The sequence below is a fragment of the Dermacentor variabilis genome, chromosome 2 (assembly GCF_050947875.1).
Source record: "Dermacentor variabilis isolate Ectoservices chromosome 2, ASM5094787v1, whole genome shotgun sequence".
Taxonomy (NCBI): domain Eukaryota; kingdom Metazoa; phylum Arthropoda; class Arachnida; order Ixodida; family Ixodidae; genus Dermacentor; species Dermacentor variabilis.
In genome coordinates this window covers 76715282-76737313 of record NC_134569.1, presented here as the reverse complement: position 1 = coordinate 76737313, position 22032 = coordinate 76715282, and the positions used below count along the sequence as shown (strand labels likewise).

General features: G+C 43.2%; 1 protein-coding gene across 1 annotated transcript in view; it reads left to right on the top strand.

The window, feature by feature from the left end:
- The window catches only part of Fs(2)Ket (Importin subunit beta Fs(2)Ket), an 82965-nt gene that overhangs the window by 727 nt on the left and 60206 nt on the right, over positions 1 to 22032 (top strand). Inside the window, exons 2-8 of the mRNA XM_075681017.1 lie at positions 217 to 275; positions 7292 to 7474; positions 10550 to 10759; positions 11119 to 11286; positions 14531 to 14656; positions 16336 to 16446; positions 18882 to 18983. Of these exons, the coding sequence (XP_075537132.1) occupies positions 217 to 275; positions 7292 to 7474; positions 10550 to 10759; positions 11119 to 11286; positions 14531 to 14656; positions 16336 to 16446; positions 18882 to 18983 (959 nt within the window). The remainder of the gene's footprint in view (positions 1 to 216; positions 276 to 7291; positions 7475 to 10549; positions 10760 to 11118; positions 11287 to 14530; positions 14657 to 16335; positions 16447 to 18881; positions 18984 to 22032) is intronic.

The following is a 22032-nucleotide window of genomic DNA, read 5'->3' as shown; positions in this document are numbered from 1 at the left end:
ATCGACACGCGATTCGCTTTTTAAAGCCATCGCAGACTTGTTCCCGACAGCTTGCTGACTTGACTCGGGAAACCACGAATGCGAATAAACGTGCTTTCATATCTGCTCCCGGTCGTGGCCGATCGGACGTTCTCGGTTGCATTTGGCGCGCGGGCACACGACAGTCCCGTCTCTGACGGGGCGGCTCATTCGGTTCCCTCTGACCTGCTCTTACAGACAAAAATGAATTGGAGGCGGCGCAGAGGTACCTGGAACAGGCCGCCCAGACCAATCTGGTGAGTGAGGACATGTGTGACTCATTCGGCCCGTCTTTTGCGGCTATCTCGCCGCTTTGTCTGTCATGCATGGCGCTGTTGCGGAGACGTCACGCTGCGGACACTGGGCTTTCGAAAATTGCCGACACGCAGAGTGTGAACTTTTAGTCACTTCCTGCTGAGAATATTAAATAACACTCGTGATTCCATTGTCGAGATGCCACCAGACTGCACATCAGCTGATCACGGACGATAGGGGATATTAGCTTGTCTTACTCGGATGTCATTGTAGCTCAGTGTTCGGGGAAGTCGGACGAGGAATCCGTAGAGGGGGCTAAAAGGCGTTATTTGGTGCTTGTGTTGTACGAAAGAAGAAAAAAAAGTTACTAGAGGGTCTCGGGAGTCGCGCTTCTTCAATATGACATGCCTCCGTATCGCGCGATTCTGGCGATTTGTGCAGAATAGAAAGGCTTGTGTAAGTATTTTGATTTGCTGCTACATGCTGATTCAGAAAGCTTAGTTTCGGTTTTATTGTGCTGGCTAAACTAGCCATTGCCTTTCGTTGTATGTTGAACACAAGCTGTTATTGCCGACTCCCTCCGTATTGATACGATTTTTTTTTTCCCGTGTCAGATTTAAAGTGCGAGTATGTCAATAGTGAGCGAGTGTGCCCATTTTTGCGCTATTATTGACGCGAGACTGCTGAGAGGCCAACACAATTCTATCTGCTAAAACTCGCAGTACATAGCTGGTAATGTAATATTCATGATTGGTGGGTCACTTTCTTCAACATCTATTTGTTGCTATAGTCCAGAGTTAGGTGTATTACGTGAGGATAGTGTGGACTCATTTTCATGTTGAATATTGTCGCCTACCGATCCATGTGAGCTATACAAACACAGCTGTAAAGAGAGAGACAGAGAGAGAGAGTGTAGGGGTGGTTGACTAACCAAAGAAGCTGCACTTTCCATTGGAAAGGAACCATCACTTGGCATGTAGCCTTTTTGTTTATTACTGTTGGCACATTTTATTTCTGGTACCTCAAATACCTGATACCTTTAGATAGTAAAGGCTACAGACTATTCTCACATAAGTGACACACAAAATAATTTGTTTTACGACTTTTAGGTTTTTAGCGCACAAAAAGGAACGAGAGACAGAGGTATGACGCGGACACAGCACTTTACGATATCTGCTTTACAATATCTGTTTTACAATAGACAGCATCATCGATTTGTAGATTTGCCCTGTTCAGCAATACTGGGGACGAATTACATCAAATGATTGAGGACCTTTACAGAGAAAGTGGGAGAGTGGGGTTTTAGATTAATATGCAGGAGACAAAGATAATATTCAATATCTTGACAAGGGAACAAGTGTTCAGGTTCTCGAATCAGCGTCTAGAGTCTGTGAAAGGGTATGTCTATCTAGGTCAATTACTCACAGGGCAGCCAGATCATGAGAAGGAAATTTACAGAATAAAAGTGGGTTGGAGTACATATGGCAGGCATTGCCAGATTCTGACTGGGAGCTTACCATTATAATTGAAAAGAAAGATGTACAATCACTGCATTCTAGCGGTGCTAACATGTGTGGCAGAAACTTGGAGTTTTGACTAAGAAGCTTGAGAACAAGTTAAGGACCGCCCGCACAAGGAGCGATGGAATAAAAAATATATGTAACATTAAGAGGCAGGAAGAGAGCTGTGTGGATCAGAGAGCAAACAGGGATAGCCGATATTCTAATTGACATTAAGGGAAAAAATGGAGCTGGGCAGGCCATGTAATGCATAGGCTCAATAGCCGGGGGGCCATTAGAGTTAAAGAATGGGTGTCAAGAGAAGGGAATCGCAGTTGAAGATGGCAGAAAACTAGGTGGGGTGATGAAATTTGGAAGTTTGCAGGCACAAGTTGGAATTGGTTGGCGCAGGACAGGGGTAATTGGAGATTGCAGGGAGAGGCTTTCGTCCTGCACTGGACATAAATAGGCTGATGATGCTGATAGTGATGATGATGATGATCTGCTTGTTGTGTCAGAGAGTCTAACGCTGGAGTTTGTGGCTTTTTGTTGACACACATCTGTGCGATGATCAAGTGTAGTGCAGTAAGACTCCTTTATTCTGCTTTGGTTTATTGTGCTGTTGTTCTGTACTAACCCTTCCCCTACCAACTTTTTTGCCAAAAGTAATACAAAAATACCAATATTTTTATTTGCCTAAATAATTCTACACATTTTGAAACAACCAAAACATATCCTTAAAAGCACTTTATTTGTAAGATACATGCAAAATATTTTTTTGAAAGTATGGAGAGAGGATAGGCTTCACTGCACTGCACAGCGGATAGTCTCAGACTTTCTGTAGTCCTCGTTGCAAAAAAAAACAACGTCTCTTTGGAAATTAAAAAACAATAGTGTGAAGAGGGGGCTCACTCTTGTGGCTGGGGATGTCAAAACCCTAAATTATAGACTTGGTGTGGCACACTTGAAAGCACGAAGTAGTGCAGAGAGCTACTCCACATTCCTCACATCAGGTACGTGTAGTGGTTGGTTTCACGGAGAATGAAATCTGTTTGTTCATTCGTTAGAAATAATTCGAAATATGGTGCACAGTTCCCATCCTTAGTCACAGGTACCTTTATGCCAAGCGCGGCCGTGAAAACAAACCTTGTCTGCTGCTGACACATTGAAACACTGTTTTCGTCCGAATCCGACGGTTCAGAGAAGGTATGCTGCTCAGTGTGGACGCTGCCACTCTGGGAGGAAACTCGAACTTCTTCTTCACTGTCAGAGTCTGACATATCTTCTGAACACTTTTATTTTTTCCGGAGCAGAGCCATTGCCAGCACGCGCACTCACAGAAGCAGGATGCCATTTTTAAATCCCAGTTGCCAGCATCGAAATGTTACTCGGTCAAAATGCAAGCTTTGAATACGTTTTTAAATTTTTTTACAGCATCATCTGTTGAAGCCAAAAAGAACTAAAAATTCATCAGGGTAGCTTGACTGGGACAGTCACAAGCACTTGTTCCAGCTAGTCTTCGGTGGGAGCGGTATAAACTGTGTGGACGAGCTCAGGTCGTCGACAGTAGGGACAGGGTTTCCTCATTTTTGTTGTCACATAAAATGAGGAACTACTTTTTTAATGCGCTTTTTTTATTAATAATAATCTTTTGCAGTGGCTGTCACTCGAGAGATTGCATTTCTTAAAGGGACACTAAAGAGAAAAGATGCGTTAAACATGATGTCATGGAGTTTGACAGCGTTTGCTAGGGTTGAGCAAATTTTTTTTATTGATAAAGATTGACTATATTGCATTCTATAGGAGCCAAAGGCTGAACTTGGCAAGTTTCAGGAACGTCTAGTGAGCCACGACGATTCAATTACGAGAAAGTAATTTGAAATCCGTGATGTCACCCTGATGTGCTGGGGTTGTGGTGTGAAATTTCATGAATGGGTCTTTGGCATTAATTTTCTCTTCTAATAATCAACCTATTACCTTGAAATTAACAGAAATAGAGTTGTGAAAGAACACTTTTATCACTCTAAACTGATCTAACATTCTTCTTAATTGTCCAGAATTTCTATAATTTGGATTTTAAGGTTGAGATATTGTGAATATCAGCATTCCAGACCACACTAGCGCAATCAATTAATTTGCAGCTATTTACTAGAAGCACTGGAGCTCTGATATTTAAATTAGTAGCACGGGTAGAAATTCTGTCATGACCAGAAAATTATAAGTATGTGATAGACTGCACGTAAAGTTGTAAACTAACTGTTCTCCTTGTGCATATGCTATGGACTAGAAAAACTTTTGTCATGTTTTAAGGCTGGAGCAACATACGAAAGCACATTTTCTTTTCTCTCTCTCCTATTCAAGCCTCTTTTCTTTTCCCCTAGACAAAATTGTCAAATCACACGCACATGAAATGAGTGCGTGGCGTATGCTCTACAATTGACTGAGAAAAAACAAAACTTTGCACTTACCGGACTATCATTAGCTGCATGCACATTTCACTGTGCACAGCTTCTGCAGTGCCTCTACAATGAAATGACCTGTATAACAACAACAACAAAAAAAATCTTTCTTGGGTCTATTGTGAACTTTGTAGTGTGCAACCTCATGAATGAGGGGACCTTTGTAGTGAATTATTTCAGAGGCCCCAGCTGTGTTGTTATAAAGGCATTTGACCTTAGTTAAAATTCTGCTTTAATGTAGTTGCTGAAATTTGTGGCTGCCTAAACTGCAGTCCAATGTCGTAAAATTGGAGGAAGGTTAGAAAAGAGTTTACATGTATGCAAACTGATTGGGGGGGGAGCATCAACTGTAAAATGAAAATGATTTTATTATCTCCTGTGACGCCTATTCCAACTTGTAAGTATGAATGTCTGCAAGTTCGAATAGATCCCTGTAGTTGTGTATCTGGGTTGCATAGATAGGTTTTTATATCAGTCGATGCCCACATATTGGAACAGTAACTTTTAAAATTGATGTGATGTAGCTGTGTGGTGCAAATAAGGGTGCATAATATGAACTAGCAAACTGTTTTAACCCCATGCATGTGATCTTGTGCGCTACAGTGACAAGCAACGCAGTGCAGATGGCTATAGTGTTTGCTCCTTGCGTACAAGTTGTACCCCATATGATTGATGACATTGAGCGACGTCTCCCAGGTGTTGCTGGTTTGAGGGCAGCAAATAAGCACTGAAACTGGCATTGCACATGCTTTATTAATTTAAATTTGTGTTTTACTGTAAGGAGCAGCGTAAAATATTCCTGAAGGTCTTTTGAAGTAGGTTCTTATCCTTGCATGTATAAAATTTAGTCATTTGCTCATTCTGTGAGAATTAGTAGTACTTGACTGATGTTATATCCAATTCTGGCTTCATGCTATTGACTAGTTGCTTATAGCACTTTCGGACGACGAGTGATGAATTCTAGATTTCCAGAACCAAGCACTTGAGCGACAAGAATGAGCGATCTTTTCTTGCGAAGACCCATTTTGTCGCACAGAGCCGTCACGCACAAAATTGCTTGTATGATGTTTAGGCTTTACTGCTCTCTGTAAAGTATACAAATTGAGATGTAGGCACAATAACTAAATATGCATAAGTGATGAGTTATGCTATCATTACTGACCTTTCACCAGACTCTTGTGTTGCACATCAGAATAGCGTTCACTAGATTAGCTGAACATACCTTTGTTCACCAGCGTTCAGCAGAAAGTATGTGCACCTAAATTAATTGCTATTTGCCTAAGGGTCAAGCTGTGGTTAATCAACATCATCAGCCTATTTTATGTCCACTGCAGGATGAAGGCCTTTCCCTGCGATCTCTAATCCAAGCTGTGATTACTGCGTTTTAATTCTTTAGCACAGCACTAACTGTAATGGGCAAATTAGCTGAATTTTGCTGAAAGATAAATTGTTGCTAAATTTTACTACATGGCACTCATAGGTGTAATAGAGAATCGGAAACATCCTTTCTCAGCCTATTTTAAATTGTCTTGAAGGCACTGCTTGTGATGTGCATAGACAGTCGAGCCTTAGGTGGAACAGTGTGCATCCTGGTAAACTTGCTGAAAATACAGAGTGCCAGTAACACTGCTTTTCTTGATCAGTTGACATTGTGATGAGAAACAAGGTTGTAATGCCTTGCTTCACACGCACACGTGCACACACACACACACAAACAAACAAACAAACAAACCTTTTCTACTGACATTTTACCTTAAGCCTCAATATGTGGGTGTCATTTGAAAAAGCCTCGGTACAAACAGAGGCGCTAATGTGCTGGTCAGTGTGGCATATGGATAGTGTTCTTCTCATTGAAAATTCATGTTCTGTCGCAAAGTAAACTATACTGCACTAGTCCTTCAGGGCAAGGTAACTCCCATAATCCTTTGTGAACATAAAGAAAGATTGCACATCCCCGCTGTTACATAAAAGGCAGCTACCATTCACACTAACTTTTGAGAAGCAAAACACTTCTTTGATAGAGAGCAGCACATATTTGTTATTGAAAAGAAACAGATAAGTGTATTAACAACAGTCAGGTTAAAATGAAGCTTCACAGGGCAGGTGAAATGATGAGTTCTGCAAATACACAATTCCTTTATAGCCATGCTGTAGGAGAGATCTCCCCTCCTGCCTTCCTTTTTTTTTTTTTTTTTCAGTCCGGGTGCCAGTACAAAAAAACGTGATTTGCAGTGACAGTTGAGCATAGTAGTGGGTGTGGGTGAAAACCTTGAAATAATCCAACCTGTCATTATACCAGTTAAACTGCAGTAAAGATATGCTTATGGTTCCCATCACTGTTAAGCACAAGTTACACGTTTGTCTAGATTTGTTCGTGTCTGACCAGTAGCACATGGCTTGCCCCAAAACACTCGTTCAAGTGCTCTCCGTGCTAGCGGAGGAGGCCAATCAATTGTCTGTTATGTCAGATTGTTAATAAGATTTGTGTAATGTCTATGTTGTCCTTTGCTTGATGCTATCTACTTTGGCTATCACACAGGCTGCATACAGTACAAGCAGCCACAGTGGCAGTACAGTCTTCTCAAGCATTCCCTATTTTCTTTTACTGTGACGTCTAGTATGAAACAAAAAAAATTGAAAGCTGCTGTCGTTTTAGCTTCTTAGTACAGCAGAAAACTGGTGCTGGGCCTGGTTGAGAGCGCTCCTGGAAATTTTTGTTCTTGTGGCTAGATACTTAGTAGTTGAGAAATTAATTCTTTAGCACTTAATATGCCTATGCTGTGCATTAATGAGCCTCAGCTGTGTGGGGGGACATGTTTTTCTTTCTTTCTTTTTTCATTGTTCCCCTTCACATAACTTATAAAGAAATACCTTTAGCCTCCTATTGACATACCTTCCTGTTGTCTTTAATTAAGTGCCCTCTGTCTACAGGAGCTAAACTAGGTCAGGATTGTTGTGTGTGCTTGTTTGTGTTTGTCATGCGACATTTGTGTGCAAGCAATTCTTGTGATTGGCAGCATAGTGCAGTGTGCGAGACATGTGCCACATTCCCATTTGCAGGCGGAGTTCCTTCGCTCCCTTTCGGAGGTTCTCCAAGGGGCGAACAACAGCCCTGTGGCCCGCATGGCCGCAGGCCTCCAGATCAAGAACAGTCTCACATCCAAAGACAATGACTTGAGGACGCAGTACCAGCAGCGGTGGCTTTCCTTTCCCCAGGAGGCGCGCATGTACATCAAGAATAACGTGAGTGGCATATCGGGGTATCAAACAATGTGCATACATATCTGACCTTTGCATGGGCAGGCTACTTTTTTTTATACAAGTGTCTGTTGCCGATAGGTTGGAGGAATGCAAAGCCACCTTAATTTATGCCATGAGGTGGACACAGAATTTTAAAGAATAATAATGAAAAAAAGAAAGGATATGAATCAACCATTGCTTGAACAGGAAAAACTTTTCAGCACAGAGGGCAGGTGAAAGAAATTCCAGCTTCTTCTTTAAAGGTACACAAAGGCAACCATTAAGTCAATATGGACTGTTAAAATACCATTCCAGAAGCCTCGCAGCATTTGTTTCGTTCCAAGAAAAGATAGCTTAAGAGAAAATCGTGTCTGAAGGGTCTGCATATCACTAGTGTGATTCAAATCGCCTGCCCCCATGTGGGGTCTCGTGACGTTGCATTGGCTATCACACCCTTTTTGCATTCTTCTGTATGCATGGCATTTGGCATCCGGAAACTTTAGATATGCAAAATATAAAAATGCTTGTTGAGATGGAGCCGATAGTGCAACAGAGGAAGGGAAAGTGCATGCCAAATCGTAAACAAGATCTTTGACGCTCTTCACGAGGGACCTCATTCTCTGCTACTTGGAGTTTGTGCGAGTTCTGTGAGCCAGCAAAACGAGTGCAGCACTATGCGATAACAAAACTATTGAAACGCAAAAGTGCAGGTGGCACAGAGCCGAGCGAAAACAAAACTTTTCAACCATCCGCGTCATTGCCAATGGTAACGCCAATGAGTTTTTTCTAAATGTTGAATAGAACTGGGCAAGTAGCATTTCCTTCTGTCTTACAATGGAATGCACTGATATATTTATTAAGAGCGGTTGAATACCAGAGACAATTATAATGAGGTGTTCCCATCTCGTAGGGCTAGTACCAAAATGCCTTTTAAAGTGGGATGGCACATGTTTCTGTGGCACCAAGCGTGCGCCAAGGAACATAAGTGTTGGCTCTTTGTAAAACTCAAACCACGACCTAAAGTGTGTGATCATCATCGTTATGGAGGTTAACCGAGTGGCCATAGTCACGGATATGCAGTTATTTATTCCTCGTACTACTGTGGTGCGGAGCTCGCTCAAGGAGGTCAGATCAAAATATAGCTTCAGATAATATTCAGTCATTGTTAATAGTTGTTGAAGGTGCTACTCCAGATATACCTTGTAATATGCAAACTCAGCCACTGGCTATGGGGTGGAGTCGGAAACAGAGAGGGGGAAAGACAAGAAGGTTAGCAACCGCTGGTTACTAGTCTGCCATTAATGGCAGTCCTCTTTGCTACCCTGCACGATCGGAATAGCAGGTCCCATACTTTCAATTTAAACATCTTCCACATGACCCCAACGCACAGTTTTGCAGGAGAGGCTTTGCATGTCAGAAGCAAAGAAACATCTGGATGTCTTCACTGTAACTCCGGCTTAGTTGTACACATCCACATAGTGTGTAACCTTCCTTGCATGCCCTTGTTCTGTTATTTTTTCTTTTTTTGCTTGCTTGTAATGCGGTAATTGTGCAAATGCCTTTTGTAAGTCAAAATGGCAGAAGTGACTCCAGAAAGGCATTCTGTTAAAAATTAATGAAACTACTTTCTTAAGTTGAAATGGTAGAAGCGACTTTAGAAAGGCATTATATTAAATATTAATGAGACTAACCATGTAATTTTTTATCTCGAATGCCACATTTATATGCATAAAGCCATCTCTGCTATATTTGTTGACTATTTCGCTGAAATGGTCCCTCAAAGGGTTTGGACAAGCTTTATATATATGTGTGGGGTACAACTACAGTAAAACATTCACCATAATTTGAGTGAAATGTCTCATATTAAGATAGCTGTGGACGATTGCAAGTCACCCTCTTCCTTAGCCATGCATTTTCTCCTTAACTCGTTTGCTGAATGATGGAGTCACGTGCAGAGAACAAAACCATATTGTTTTCTACTGTGTTACAGCACAATGTCATGCTCTGTGATTCGCTTGTGTCTGCCTTGGTATTTATGTAACAGTGACTTGTACTTCTAGTCAAGTGTTCTCGTGCACAGCATGCAAAATTGTGTGCTGCGTGAAACGAGACAAACAGAACAGCTTGCTGCGTGCCAGACCATCAGTGGGAGTGTGCTGGGCAGCAAAAAGTGGGAAAAATTTTTTAAAAATGAGGCAGGGCTTGTGACATATGCATCATGTGATCCTCCGGCCCCGGTATAGGAGAACACAGGGAAGGAATATTGCTTGCAGAGGCTAGACGGGGGCAAGTGGAGAGAGTTATATTGCCAGTGACACTCGCCCACTGAAATAATGGTTTTGCGGCACTGAACTATTTTTATCTCGGTTATTAATGAACCAATTTGAAACATTGCTATAGAATGCTCCTTAGAGGGCATGTAACAACTTTCAGCATACAACAAAACTTGCTGTGTGGCCTGGTGAGGGACCCTTTAAGTGTGGCCACGCGATCGCTTTGAGTTGGCTGCATGCTAAGGACTTGCAACTGTTGATTGGAGCAACGGCTTTTCCACCTCCGAATATGAGCCACATTTGGACTCTGAAGATGACATCTTTTCGTTTGAGGAAGAGACACTTTCAACCATATCGGATGCTGGCAATGCTGAGATGAATAGAATAGTATCTTTGAGTGCGCTGCACGTCTTGCTGTCACACAGGAATGAGAACACGTCACAAAGAGTGCATTTGCCTTTGTCTGTGTCATTTATTACCTTCTGCATAACCAAAAATAAACTTTGTTTTATAATTCCAAAGAAAAAAAAACCAACATTAAGAAGTTTAAAAATGACACCCAAGATGTCATTAAGAGCTTGCTATGTGTAATCGCTTCAATCGGCACCGACACACCCATCTGGTCATTGTTTGTCATTCTCTCACTTACGAAAGCTGTATTCTGAGTGAAATTGTGGGGGCATTTCTGGGCTGTCAGTGTATCACTTTAGCTTGACTTTGTTTTGCATTTTAGCTTTTTTCTTTAGCATTCATGTAACGAACGAGAGCAGCTGATTATAACTTCGTGTTTTGTGGTCATTTGCAGATCCTGAGCGCACTTGGCACAGAGACAATCCGCCCAAGTTCAGCAGCACAGTGTGTGGCATATGTTGCTGTGGCTGAGCTGCCTCAAATGCAATGGCCAGATCTTATACAAGTGCTGACAAACAATGCAACAAACCCAGCTTCCACGGAAATGCTCAGGGAGGCCACATTGGAAGCAATTGGCTATATCTGCCAAGACATTGAGCCTGACGTAAGCATTGCATTGTTTACTTTTTGCCCCTGCGTGGGTGTAATATTCTGGCTTTAAATATCTTTTTTTCTTTCTTAATTGTAATGTCAGAACTGCTGGTGCATTTGATAATCGAAAAATAAATTGATTCTTGAGCTTGTTTGTTAAAGATAGTGTTTCTTGTGTTCTTAAATTAAGGCATTGTCTATTTACTGTATTCTTTGTTACTGTAGTAAGAAACAGGTTGGTGATGCCTCCACAAAAGTTAGCCATTTACATTTTGTAATATTCTGTTCCAAGCTTTTTGTTAGCAACCTTTACGAGGAAGGGTTAGCTGTAGCAAATGTTTGTTCATGTTTTGTCTGTATTTTTTTCCGAAGGTGTTATTGGGTCAGAGCAATGATATCTTGACAGCAATTGTTCATGGAATGCGCAAGGACGAACCTTCAGAGCACGTCAAGCTTGCCGCAACAACCGCTTTGCTCAATTCTCTCGAGTTCACGAGAGCAAACTTTGAAAAGGACTCTGAAAGGCACTTCATTATGCAGGTAAGATGCTTTTTGTATAAGTATTAGTGGTTTTTTAGGAAAATACATTGAAACCTCATAGGTAAAGTTGGCAATTTGCTTCGTTATATCGAAATTTTATTGTTTTGAAATTCGACCTTTTATGCAATTAAGTACAGTCGCTGACACAGAAAGAGGCCGCATAATTTTCTGAATTATCGAGCAATCGAAAAAAAGCAAACTCGAATGAGAAAACAATTAATTTTGAGCAGTTTGGGAGTCTGCGACGAATGATACGGTTTCATGCCATGTCGGCGATATCTTCACATCAGCGGTACGAATTAAGCGAAGCCAGCCATGCTTTTGCGTGCGCTCCGTCCCCATGACTGATAGGGTTGCCGGCACTGGGGCGACGCTACCATGAAAAGCACTGGAAGCGAAGAGAGAATGCTTCTGCCTCTCCCTCCAACAAGTAACCGAAACTCTGAGACTACGCAACTTTCAGTAATAAACACGCAGAAAGACAGCTTACGTGATGGCAGACAGACAGCTTACCCCGCCCCTCGTGCATGCACTCCCTCCAGTCCCCCTCTTTCCCTTTGCTCGCGTGAGAAGGCGGCACTCGTGAAGTCACCATCTTTCATGTCTCACCCTTGCACACTTTGCCTCTCGCCTAAAGCACTAAGTGGGTAGCGGGCCACGATAGGATCTTATCGCACCTGGACTTTATACGGAATGGGATGCGGCTCCACTTCGGCGGTGGGGCGGTCGGTCGGTTTTGTCCCCATTCCTTTGCGGCAAAAGCGAAATTTTGTTATATTGAAATCGCATACAAATACACTCGTTATATTGAGGTTTTAAATACATGGTGTTCTATGGACAAGAGGTTATGAAAAGTTAAATACCTTGTTATATTGAGAATTTTGTTAACTGAAGTTGGTTATATCGAGGTTTAACTGCTTATACCTGTGCAGCACATCACTGCATTCTTTGCTCCTTAGTCTTCTCTTGCCAGACTAGGACAAAGCATAGTTGAGACCAGGACGAATTTTTCTTGAGCTGTAAAGCTTTTTCTGAGAAACTGGAAAGGGTTTCCTTTGTAGCTTTGTGCTACAGTCTGGTGGATTACAATTTTGCTTTTCATATTGACTTGATTGTAATGCGAGTTTTTTTCATAATTTTCATTGCTTGAACTCAACCCTCGTGTTACATACAAATAACGGCAAAATGAATAATTTTAAAGCAAATATTCTAAATCTTGCCATTTTTATCATTATGTTGGCAACCTGTATGTCCCGATCCAATCTGTAAACATCTCGATCGAAGTCAAAACTTGGTTTTTGTTGAAATCGACGTCATTTTCGCTGTGCTTGTGACTGGTGTTACGGTCACAGTGCTGCAGCACCCTGTGGCCTTTTGCGCTTCGACTCCATTTATTCGTGACATTATGGCAATGTAGCACATTCGGTATGACGCCCACTTCGAGAGGCGAGCAATTTTGACGGCCGGAAGGGTGGAAAACTTCGCCATGAGTCGTGAGCTCGACGTCAACGATTCAATTATTCACAGATGGCAAGACCAATGGAAGGCCCTGTTTAAATCCAAGGCCGGCCGGAAAGGCTCTGTAAACCTCGTAGTGACCTCGTAGTGTCCCCAACTGAAATGCTTTTTCGACCTTTTAAGAAGTACCTAATCTCGAAGAAGCTCGGAGATGATGTGATTTTTGGGTGATCACTTTTGGAGATAGTTCCGCTTTAGCGAAGCTTGGCTTGTCCCGGCACCAATTCCCTCACAGTATGAAATGGCTGACAGCACTCCTGGCACTGATAGCGAGCTTGCACAGCGCCAGAAACACTTGTCGGGGATGCTTTCAGTGATGTCATGCGAAATTTCATGAAAGTGAACCTATCTCTGAAAAGGATTGCCCAAGAGAACTTGTTTCCTAATTGTGATTTCTTGAACAAAGGTCCCATTTCTTCTTCCTTTCATCTCGCATTACATTCGTGGTTTTACTTATTTTCATTTCGCTTGACTGGAAAGTTGACCCTCGCGTTACAATTGTGGTCTTGTTACATTCGAGTAAATAGGGTAGTTTCATGTGAAATAAAATTAGGACTCGGCTCGGGCAGCCACTACAGAAAGTTGTAGGAAGTATAGGCTGCGGATTGTTATTCGTTAATTTATGCTATACTTCAGCTTTGCTGTAATAAATTGACTATTTGTAAATTGCTCCCCGTTTGAAGAAGCTCACAAAAGAATAACAATATATGCCTAGTGATGAGATATATGTATTGCAGCCAGTTCATATTCCTGTGCTGCACAATAGAGTTGGAGAAATTTGTTTACTCTGCAACTACAAAATAATAGGGACAGTAATTGACTGCGTTACTCTGGAATTACATCTGAAGCAAAATAATGCATAAGTTGTCAGGCTTGATTGCTGTATACTAGATTTGCTGCTTTACGATGGTTCATCGACTGTGTTGCAGTTCGGCAGTCTGTAATGGGCTAACTGCTTGCGTGGGGTTAAATGGAGTTTATGGTCATTTCAGAATAAAAAGTACATGCACTCACTTTCTCATATCAAGCAGCAGTATTGAGCAGCCGAGTGCAGCCATTTCAGCAAATGCCACCAGCATTCCATTGGGACATTATCAGAATGAGAAATGCTAAGGAGTAGGGTATACTAAGGCTGTTGGTATGGGTCCGTGTTGGATATTCAGCATCACTGACAGATGACGGAAGAAAGGGGCTTGAAATGCTACTGGCTTCATTGTAGTTACACGTGTCCTTAGCGGTTTAAATGTCTGGCTTCATTGTAGTTACACGTGTCCTTAGTGGTTTAAATGTTTTGTGGTCTGTTGGGTATATTGGAGCTATGAAAGGCATACTGCTTTTCATAGCTTTTATACTTTTCACAAAAACCTTAGTGTTTCTTATAGCTTCGGCCCTTGTATTTCCAATATTCCTAATATACTGGTATCGAAGGAGGTAATGCTGAAAATGTAGGGTTTTCAAAACTGACCATGCTCCAGTCACTATTTCTGACTTGCGTACTTTCAATTTTGTCTGTATGTACGGGGTGACAGGCGATGAAGTTGCCTGTTGTCTTAAATGACCTTGTGGTTCTTGCAGCAGCTTGCTGTCATGCACTTACTTATGTAAGCAAGCAAAAGGGCATGAATGAGTTTTCTTCGTGTTTAATATTTATTTGCAGGAATTAAGAGATGCGAATATATGTGTGCTCATGAATTTCGCTTGACCTTTATCATGTGCGGCAATGCAGGTGGTGTGTGAAGCTACCCAGTCAAGCAACACACAGGTGCGAGTTGCAGCATTACAGTGCCTTGTGAAGATAATGTCATTGTATTACCAGTACATGGAGCACTACATGGGGCCTGCCCTTTTTGCTGTGAGTAATGCCATTGAATTTGTGGGATGAAACTGCACATTCGTCGCACCTATACCGTAGTTCATCCTGTGATTCCTGCATTTAACTTATCTTGATTAGTTATTTGTAAAAGGGACATAGTATAATGGTAGCTGTATTCTACCAATAACAAGCTATTAAATTTGGAGACAAATAGTAGCCAAGTACTGCACAAGGAGCAACTGAACAGAACATTTGTCGCATTATATGGAGGGGCCCCTGTGAGACCTTGCCTTTGCAAACAGACAGGTGCTGTGGGCAGATCACGCACTGACTACAATGTTTGCAGATTACCACACAGCACAGCTGCCGTCAGACTTGACCGGAACAATGAAGATTATCTGTAGCAGCTTAATTTCGACGAACACAGGCTTTTAGCAATAAGCATCAAACATTTTTTATTTGGGAGAGAGACTGGTAAGGCTGACTTCAAAGAACCTAAACCAAGTATCTCCAGCACCCTCCACGGGAGAAGTGCTCGATTTTGAGTATGACTATGACTACGAATAGCTGAGAAATAAAGCCCACATGGCCTTGAAAGAACCACTTCCCCTGCCAGCAGAGGCATCGCTGCCGTTGTCTCCGCCTCACATCCTCAAATGAGCTTCTTCTTCCTCGTCCCCTCTCCTCTTGTTTTTTGATACGAGCATTCTGCCATTTTGCATGATACATTCGACAAATTTACATTTTGCACTGATCATTGCAACAACGCAACCCAGCGATGCAGTACACCATGATTGCCAAATGTTACTGGTATAAAAAATGCACTGCTCATTGCTGTCAAAATGCATGCCTGCCAGCAATTAAAATCTGCAACTGTCAATAGGAGCATTTCTGTGCACACATGACAGCAGTAATGAATCAATGTTAGTTTTCCTCGTTTCACTTGCTTCTTGTGCTTTCATTTTTGAACTGTGAAATACGTGTTAGCACTGCAGCCATCTGAAGCTCTGATGTCCCATCTTTACATTAATACCAAGATGGCGGTGTTGTGTCATCTTGGTATTGTCATAGGTGGTGCAATAGCACCTTACAAAGTTCAGTTTTCTGCCTGATCTCGTGAAAAAAAATAATCCGAAATGAACCATTTCATTCAACATTTCAACCAGTTCATCAAACATATTTATTTGGGAGGGAGACTGGTAAGGCTATGACTTCAAAGAACCTCAACCAAGTATCTCCAGCACCCTCCACGGGAGAAGTGTTCGATTTAGAGTATGTCTATGACTATGAATAGCTGAGAAATAAAGCCCACATGGCCTTGAAAGAACCCTTTCCCCTACCTCTATTTTCGGTACCGTCAAGCGCGTTAGATATACTGCACTTTTTTAAGGTGCGCACGATCAAAGTACCTGGGATGTCGTCCCACGCTGCAGCTACCCAAGCCCGCCAGCTGCGATAGCGATGCACGTTTGATGCGGCCTGTTGCCGCTGTCATGTGGTCCGAGTCCCCCCTCAAAAGGATGGGTGGCATTACCACCCCTGCTTCTGCCCACTGTGGGGTGAACCCTGTGATTAAAATTTCTTGGTTGTAACATATAAACGAGCAAAAAAGAAAATAAATGTGCACCTTTCATGAAAAAACAAATGTAGCTGTCTTCAGTTAGGAATTGTTGAGTGGAGAACTGTTGAAATAGTTTTCCTCATTTTTTATTTTGCAGATTACTATGGAGGCAATGAAGAGTGATATCGACGAAGTGGCGTTGCAGGGCATTGAATTCTGGTCAAATGTCTGTGAAGAGGAAGTGGATCTCTCTATTGAAGCCTCCGAAGTGGGTTTTGTTTTGCCTTTACTCCTGTTTAGTATATGCTAATACCTTATTATTTTCTTCTGCAGCGCATACAAAATGAATAATTTTGTTTTAGTTATGGCATACACCAGTATTCAGTGAATTAAGAAACTGTCAATGATAAATCATTTTTGCTCAGAAATGGATTCTGAGCAATATAAAACAAAACAAAAATTGAGAAGCCATCTTTCATAAAGTAATCCTCATTGATAAGTTCCGTGGGCATGGTCAGGAATGTGTTTTATTTATTTATTCAAAATACCCCTAAAGTCCGAAGCCAAAAAAAAAAAAAAATATATATATATATATATATATATATATTACCTCGAATGTAGGCCAAACAGAAAAAGCGAGGACAGCATTCACAAAATGCAAACGGCATTTATTGAATCTGAACATGCAGAGCTCATTCAACGTCGTCGTCACTGTGTTCCTTGTCACTGACACTTCCAAACAATGCACTATCTTCGGTACCGTCAAGCGCATTAGATATACTGCACTTTTTTAAAGGTGCGCACGATCAAAGTACCTGGCATGTAGTCCCACGCTGCAGCTACCCAGCCCGCCAACTGCGATAGCGATGCACGTTTGATGCGGCCCGTTTCCGTTAGCATGTGGTCTTCGTCAGTCAACCAGTCCGTGTAATATTTCCGCAGACGATCCGCGAAAGGTTTGTTGATGCAGACATCAAGTGGCTGCAACTGGCCCGTCATGCCGACCGGTATGACAACGAGGTCTGTGTTCGCTTGGGCGAGCGCACCCTTCACGTTGTTGGTCAAGTTTCCATGGTAAGAGTCGACGACAAGGAGCGAGTTCTTTGTCAAAAGGGCTCCTGGACGCTGTCGCCATACAGTCTCAACCCACTCTTCCACCATCGCACCCATCATCCACCCATTCTCATTTGTCCGGACAATGACATTCCTTAGGAAAGTTTCTCGGGCAGGCAGTGTCTTCCTTTTAAATATCATATAAGAAGGGAGTTTATGTCCATCAGCTGTGCAGCACAGCATAACAGTTTCTGCATCACTGCTTCTCGTAGCCCGCAGAGCGCGCCTTCGCCTCCTTGGCACCCTTTTCATTCACAGTGTGTGCCACTGGCATATCAAAATACACAGCCATCTGGTCGGCGTTGCCGATTTGCCCAAGGTTGTAGCCTGCCGCCTCTCTCTTTCGCAGCATGTAGTGCTGAAAAGCTATCAGCTTTTCTTCGAAATCGCTTGGCAGCTTCTGGGTGATTGAAGTGCGACGTCAGAGGCTGAAGCTGAAGCGCTTCATAATTTCTGAAGCCAGCCCTGGCTGGCTTTGAAATCCTTTGGCGTTAGGCCTCGCTCCCTCGAAAGTTCCCTAGCTTTCGCTTGGAGCACTTCTGTTGTCACTGGAAGGGCAGCTGCTCTCTGTGTCCAAACAAAGTCGGCCAAAACTGTCTCCACTTTTTGGTGACGGCCTTTCTTTGGTCCACTAAGTGCCATCCTCGTTGCGGCACACGCAAAAAGCTGCTGTCGTTGTCCCCTCCAATGGCGGACGTTTTTCTTGTCGATGCCGAAGTCCCACCCGGCTTGAAGGTTTGACGATGCCTCTGCGGCTATCACAACTTTTTGCTTAAAAGCAGCACTGTAGTGGCATCTCCTGCTTGGTGCCATTGTGATAACTCCACACTGCACACCGATACGGCCGACACGACGCAGGTCAAAATGGCGACCTCGCTTGTGTATGGTTGGCTACTGGCACGGCTAGTAGCAGCTGCGATACTGACTTTTCTAGATGGCGCTAGCTATGCACCATATTTAGCAGTTTCAATGAAAAACTGTCGCGTTATTTAAAATCCTCGAATCTAAGCCGACCCTAGAGTTTGGAATATGATTATTTGAAAAAAAAGCTATCGGCCTAGATTTGAATAAATACGGTATGTTTGTGAGAAAAAAGCAACAAATGCGACATAATACACAACAAAATACGCAGACACGACTATCTGTAGCAAAATCAAAGTTCGGATAAAACCAAATCAGCAAAGAATTAGAAGAAATTTGAAAATTGAAATACCTAGAATTCAGAATACATAAAAGGCACTCAAAAGAGAATAATTGCGAAACAAAATCAGACGGATAGCACAGGTACCAGAGGAACATATTATAGAAAATAACTAGGAAAAAAAGAACATTTTCATATGTCGCATTCTGACTTTTCTTTTTTAAATTGCCGTTTGCTTAGTTATGTATCCTCACCCCTTCCCCTCCTGCAATAATGCCTTCGGGCGCTGCAGGTATTTGGAATAAATAAATAAATAAATAAATGAAAAGATATACGAGCATAGTATTTGTTGAAATTTATTGGGGCTGACAGAGTTACATGTGCTGTGTGTCAAACATTATTCTCAAGATTTTTTTTTTTTCATATTTTGGTGTTTTGCGTGATTGCAGGCAAGTGAACAGGGCCGCCCTCCAGCCAGGACTTCTCGTTTCTATGCCAAAGGGGCCCTGCAGTACCTCGTGCCCATTCTAGTACAGACGCTTACTAAACAGGTAAGCCTCACACACCCTTCTCTGGTTCCATTATTTTTCTCTGAAATTTTCAAGCAGTGTGCTCATCGTGGACTGGTTTTTCAGTGTCTTTGCAGTTTACATGTACTGAAGCAACTATCCATAATTATCTCTCTGCCAGCAGTTGTTCAGCATGTTGAAGACATCGCTACGAGTTTGAAGAATTCTTATTTGGGAACACACTGATCATTGGCGATACGCTGAATCACGACCTTCTTCGAGCAGGGCATCTTGGCGGGAAGCTCTGATGTGCCCACACGGTGTGAATCGTGGCATGAGATGAGATGCCGATGCACGTCGAGCTAGTAGTGACCCGAGACGCACATTATTGTTTGCCTGTTGCATTGTGTTTTTAGATGGCAACAGGAAATAGTAACGAAATGGACCTAGTAGGCGACGCCGGCACATACCTACAATGCTGCCGGAGTGAAACATGGCATCCATTTTGTGCACAGGCAGGGAATGGCGTCGCATTTGGGTTATTGTCTTTTAAAAGCGTGCAGCGTGCTGCAGTGTGCCTGACGGGCTGTGAAACAGATAAGTGAAGATGCTTATCCCAATAGGGTTGGTGGCGAAAGCTGTGAATGCAGCATACAATAACCTAGGAAGAGATTTGTTGTTGCTACCGAAATGGGAAACCGAGTGCAAGCTGAAATTGTGAAGGAGGCGTACGATAACCTGGGAAGAGATTTGTTGGTACCAGAATAGGAAACTGAGTGTGAGCCGAAGTTTTCCCATGAGATGAGCGGGTGAGCATAGCAAGGAAGCTGCTGCGACGAGTGCCTACTGTTCTCGATTGTGCACCTAGTGCTTTGCTTGTTTTTTAATGGAATCTAGGGGTTGGTAAACATATCAGTTGATTGCAGTTTGGCAATATTCAGAATGTGGTGCCATCATGTTTTCTGGGAACGTAATAAAAACTATTTAAAAAAATGCAACTATTGGTAACTTTTTTGCATTCTCGATAGCAAATGTTGGCAACTGGAAATCGTATGTAATATGATTGTATCATCGCAGTCTCCTGTCAAAGTACCAGCACTGATATGCCTGTTAAGTGTACTGGCAGGCTTTCACAGCTACTTCAGACGTACCTGTGGCGATTTGAGCCTTTGGGAGCAATAAAAGGCACACATTCCATATTTTGAATGTTTTCATGAGCCTCTAGGGAGTCCGAAAAATTGGGACATTGATGGTATCAGTATCAGCGCTCGAGCAAGATTGCTTCATGAAATGGAGCATGCTCTGCTTTTGGGTTGTTATACAGTCGAACCCACTTACGGCGATACCGGTTTTAACAATACATCTGTTATACAGTCGAACCCGACTATATCGAACCCGTTTACATCGAATTATTCTATATATCGAACAATTTCTGGACACGATATAGTTACAATGAGTATATATCGCAAAAATTACGCTTACATCGAACAAAAATAGCAGCGACACCCGATATATCGAATGTCAAGCGGCGGAAAGTGCCCCCGGAAGTTGGCTTTCCCTCGCGGTGGTGGAGAAAACCCGGCTGCGCGGCTCCATCCAACCGCTCTCCCTACCGTGACCGCGCCCGACCGCGCTGCCTCAGACGAGCCGTCGGCACCCCCCGTGCAAAAAATGATCCTGGCCCGCCCACAGTGCTTGCTCAGACAGCCAATCAGATGCTCTTGCGCCCTCGTCGCGCAAGATGGCGAAAGTGCGAGTTGTCTCGCTGTTTTTGTGTGCGCCTTGTAGGCCTTCTCCCACAGTGTTGCCGTGATGAAGCGGCAGAATTTGCCTTTCGTCGTGAAGCTCGCAATCATAAATCGTGTCGAACGCGGTGAGAAGTCGGATGTCCCCGCAGAGTACAAGATTCCGAGGAGCACTCTCGGCACGATCTTGAAGAATAAGGGGGAGATTAGGGCTAAAGCGTCCAAACTCGCGACCCGGTGCCCGTGGCGCCCGACCCGTACGGACGGCCGCGTACGAGTGGTTAATCTGAAATTGCTTCAGCCGTGCCGACTTCCGCGTGCTCGGTGATGACCGTAAATTTTGATGAATGCGACGAAGCCGTTGCCAGTGTTGCCGAAGTTTGGAGCGAACTGTCAAAATTTCCGGAAGCTGTTGACGAATCAACGGTGGATGAGTTTGTGAGCGCAAATGATGTGTCGCGACCATGGGAGAGCCCGAAAACGAAGACTACATTGCCAACATCGTACCGAGCACAAGTGAAAGTGGGCACAATGAGGAAAGCAACGACGGTCCCACATCCTCCGAAATGATTGGTGCGCTCGCAATAGTCCGGTGCTTCTGCGCGAATGCGGAAAGTTGCGGCCTCAGCTGCTCCGACTCCTTAATGTGGAAAAATGCGTGCGTCGCAGGCAGCGAAATTACCAAAGCAGAAGAAAATGCGGGACTATTTCGTGCGAAACTAAGCTAGTTTAATCAATAAAGTGATTTTATAAATGGTATGTGCTTTTATGACATCCAATTATTTAGCAGGCTTATATCGAATTATGTTCTATATCGAACTGATAGGCGTTTTTTTGCGAGTTCGATATATAGCCGGGTTCGACTGAGAAGCTGCTGCACCGTCAACTTTTGTATCCTTCCCGTGGTGAAATAACCTGCTTACTACAATGCCCCGATGGCGCATTATCGGTTATAACGATGAAGTCCGACTGCTGGGCACCCATGCCAAAAGGTAGTGAAATGCGAAATGCTTGAAAAGAAAAGAAAAAGAAAATGAGAAAATCGAGCCACTGAACGGTGGCCCTGACAGCCGCCGCGTGCTCATTTTCCGGCCATCTCGGCGTGCCTCTCTCCCATTGCCCTTCCACCCTTCTGAACACGAATGGGAGGCACCCACAGCTGTGCGCTGCGGCACCCTCTGAAACGCGAATGGACCGCGCCAACAGCACTACTCCCAGGTTGCTCGCTGGCTCCTCATTCCGCGCAGTTCTGCAAACAGCTTCATCGCTCGCGTTCATTTTTGTAGGTTGCATCAAAATCGTTCCAAGACTTGCTTGACTCGCCGCTGGAACGGAAGATGGCTGAT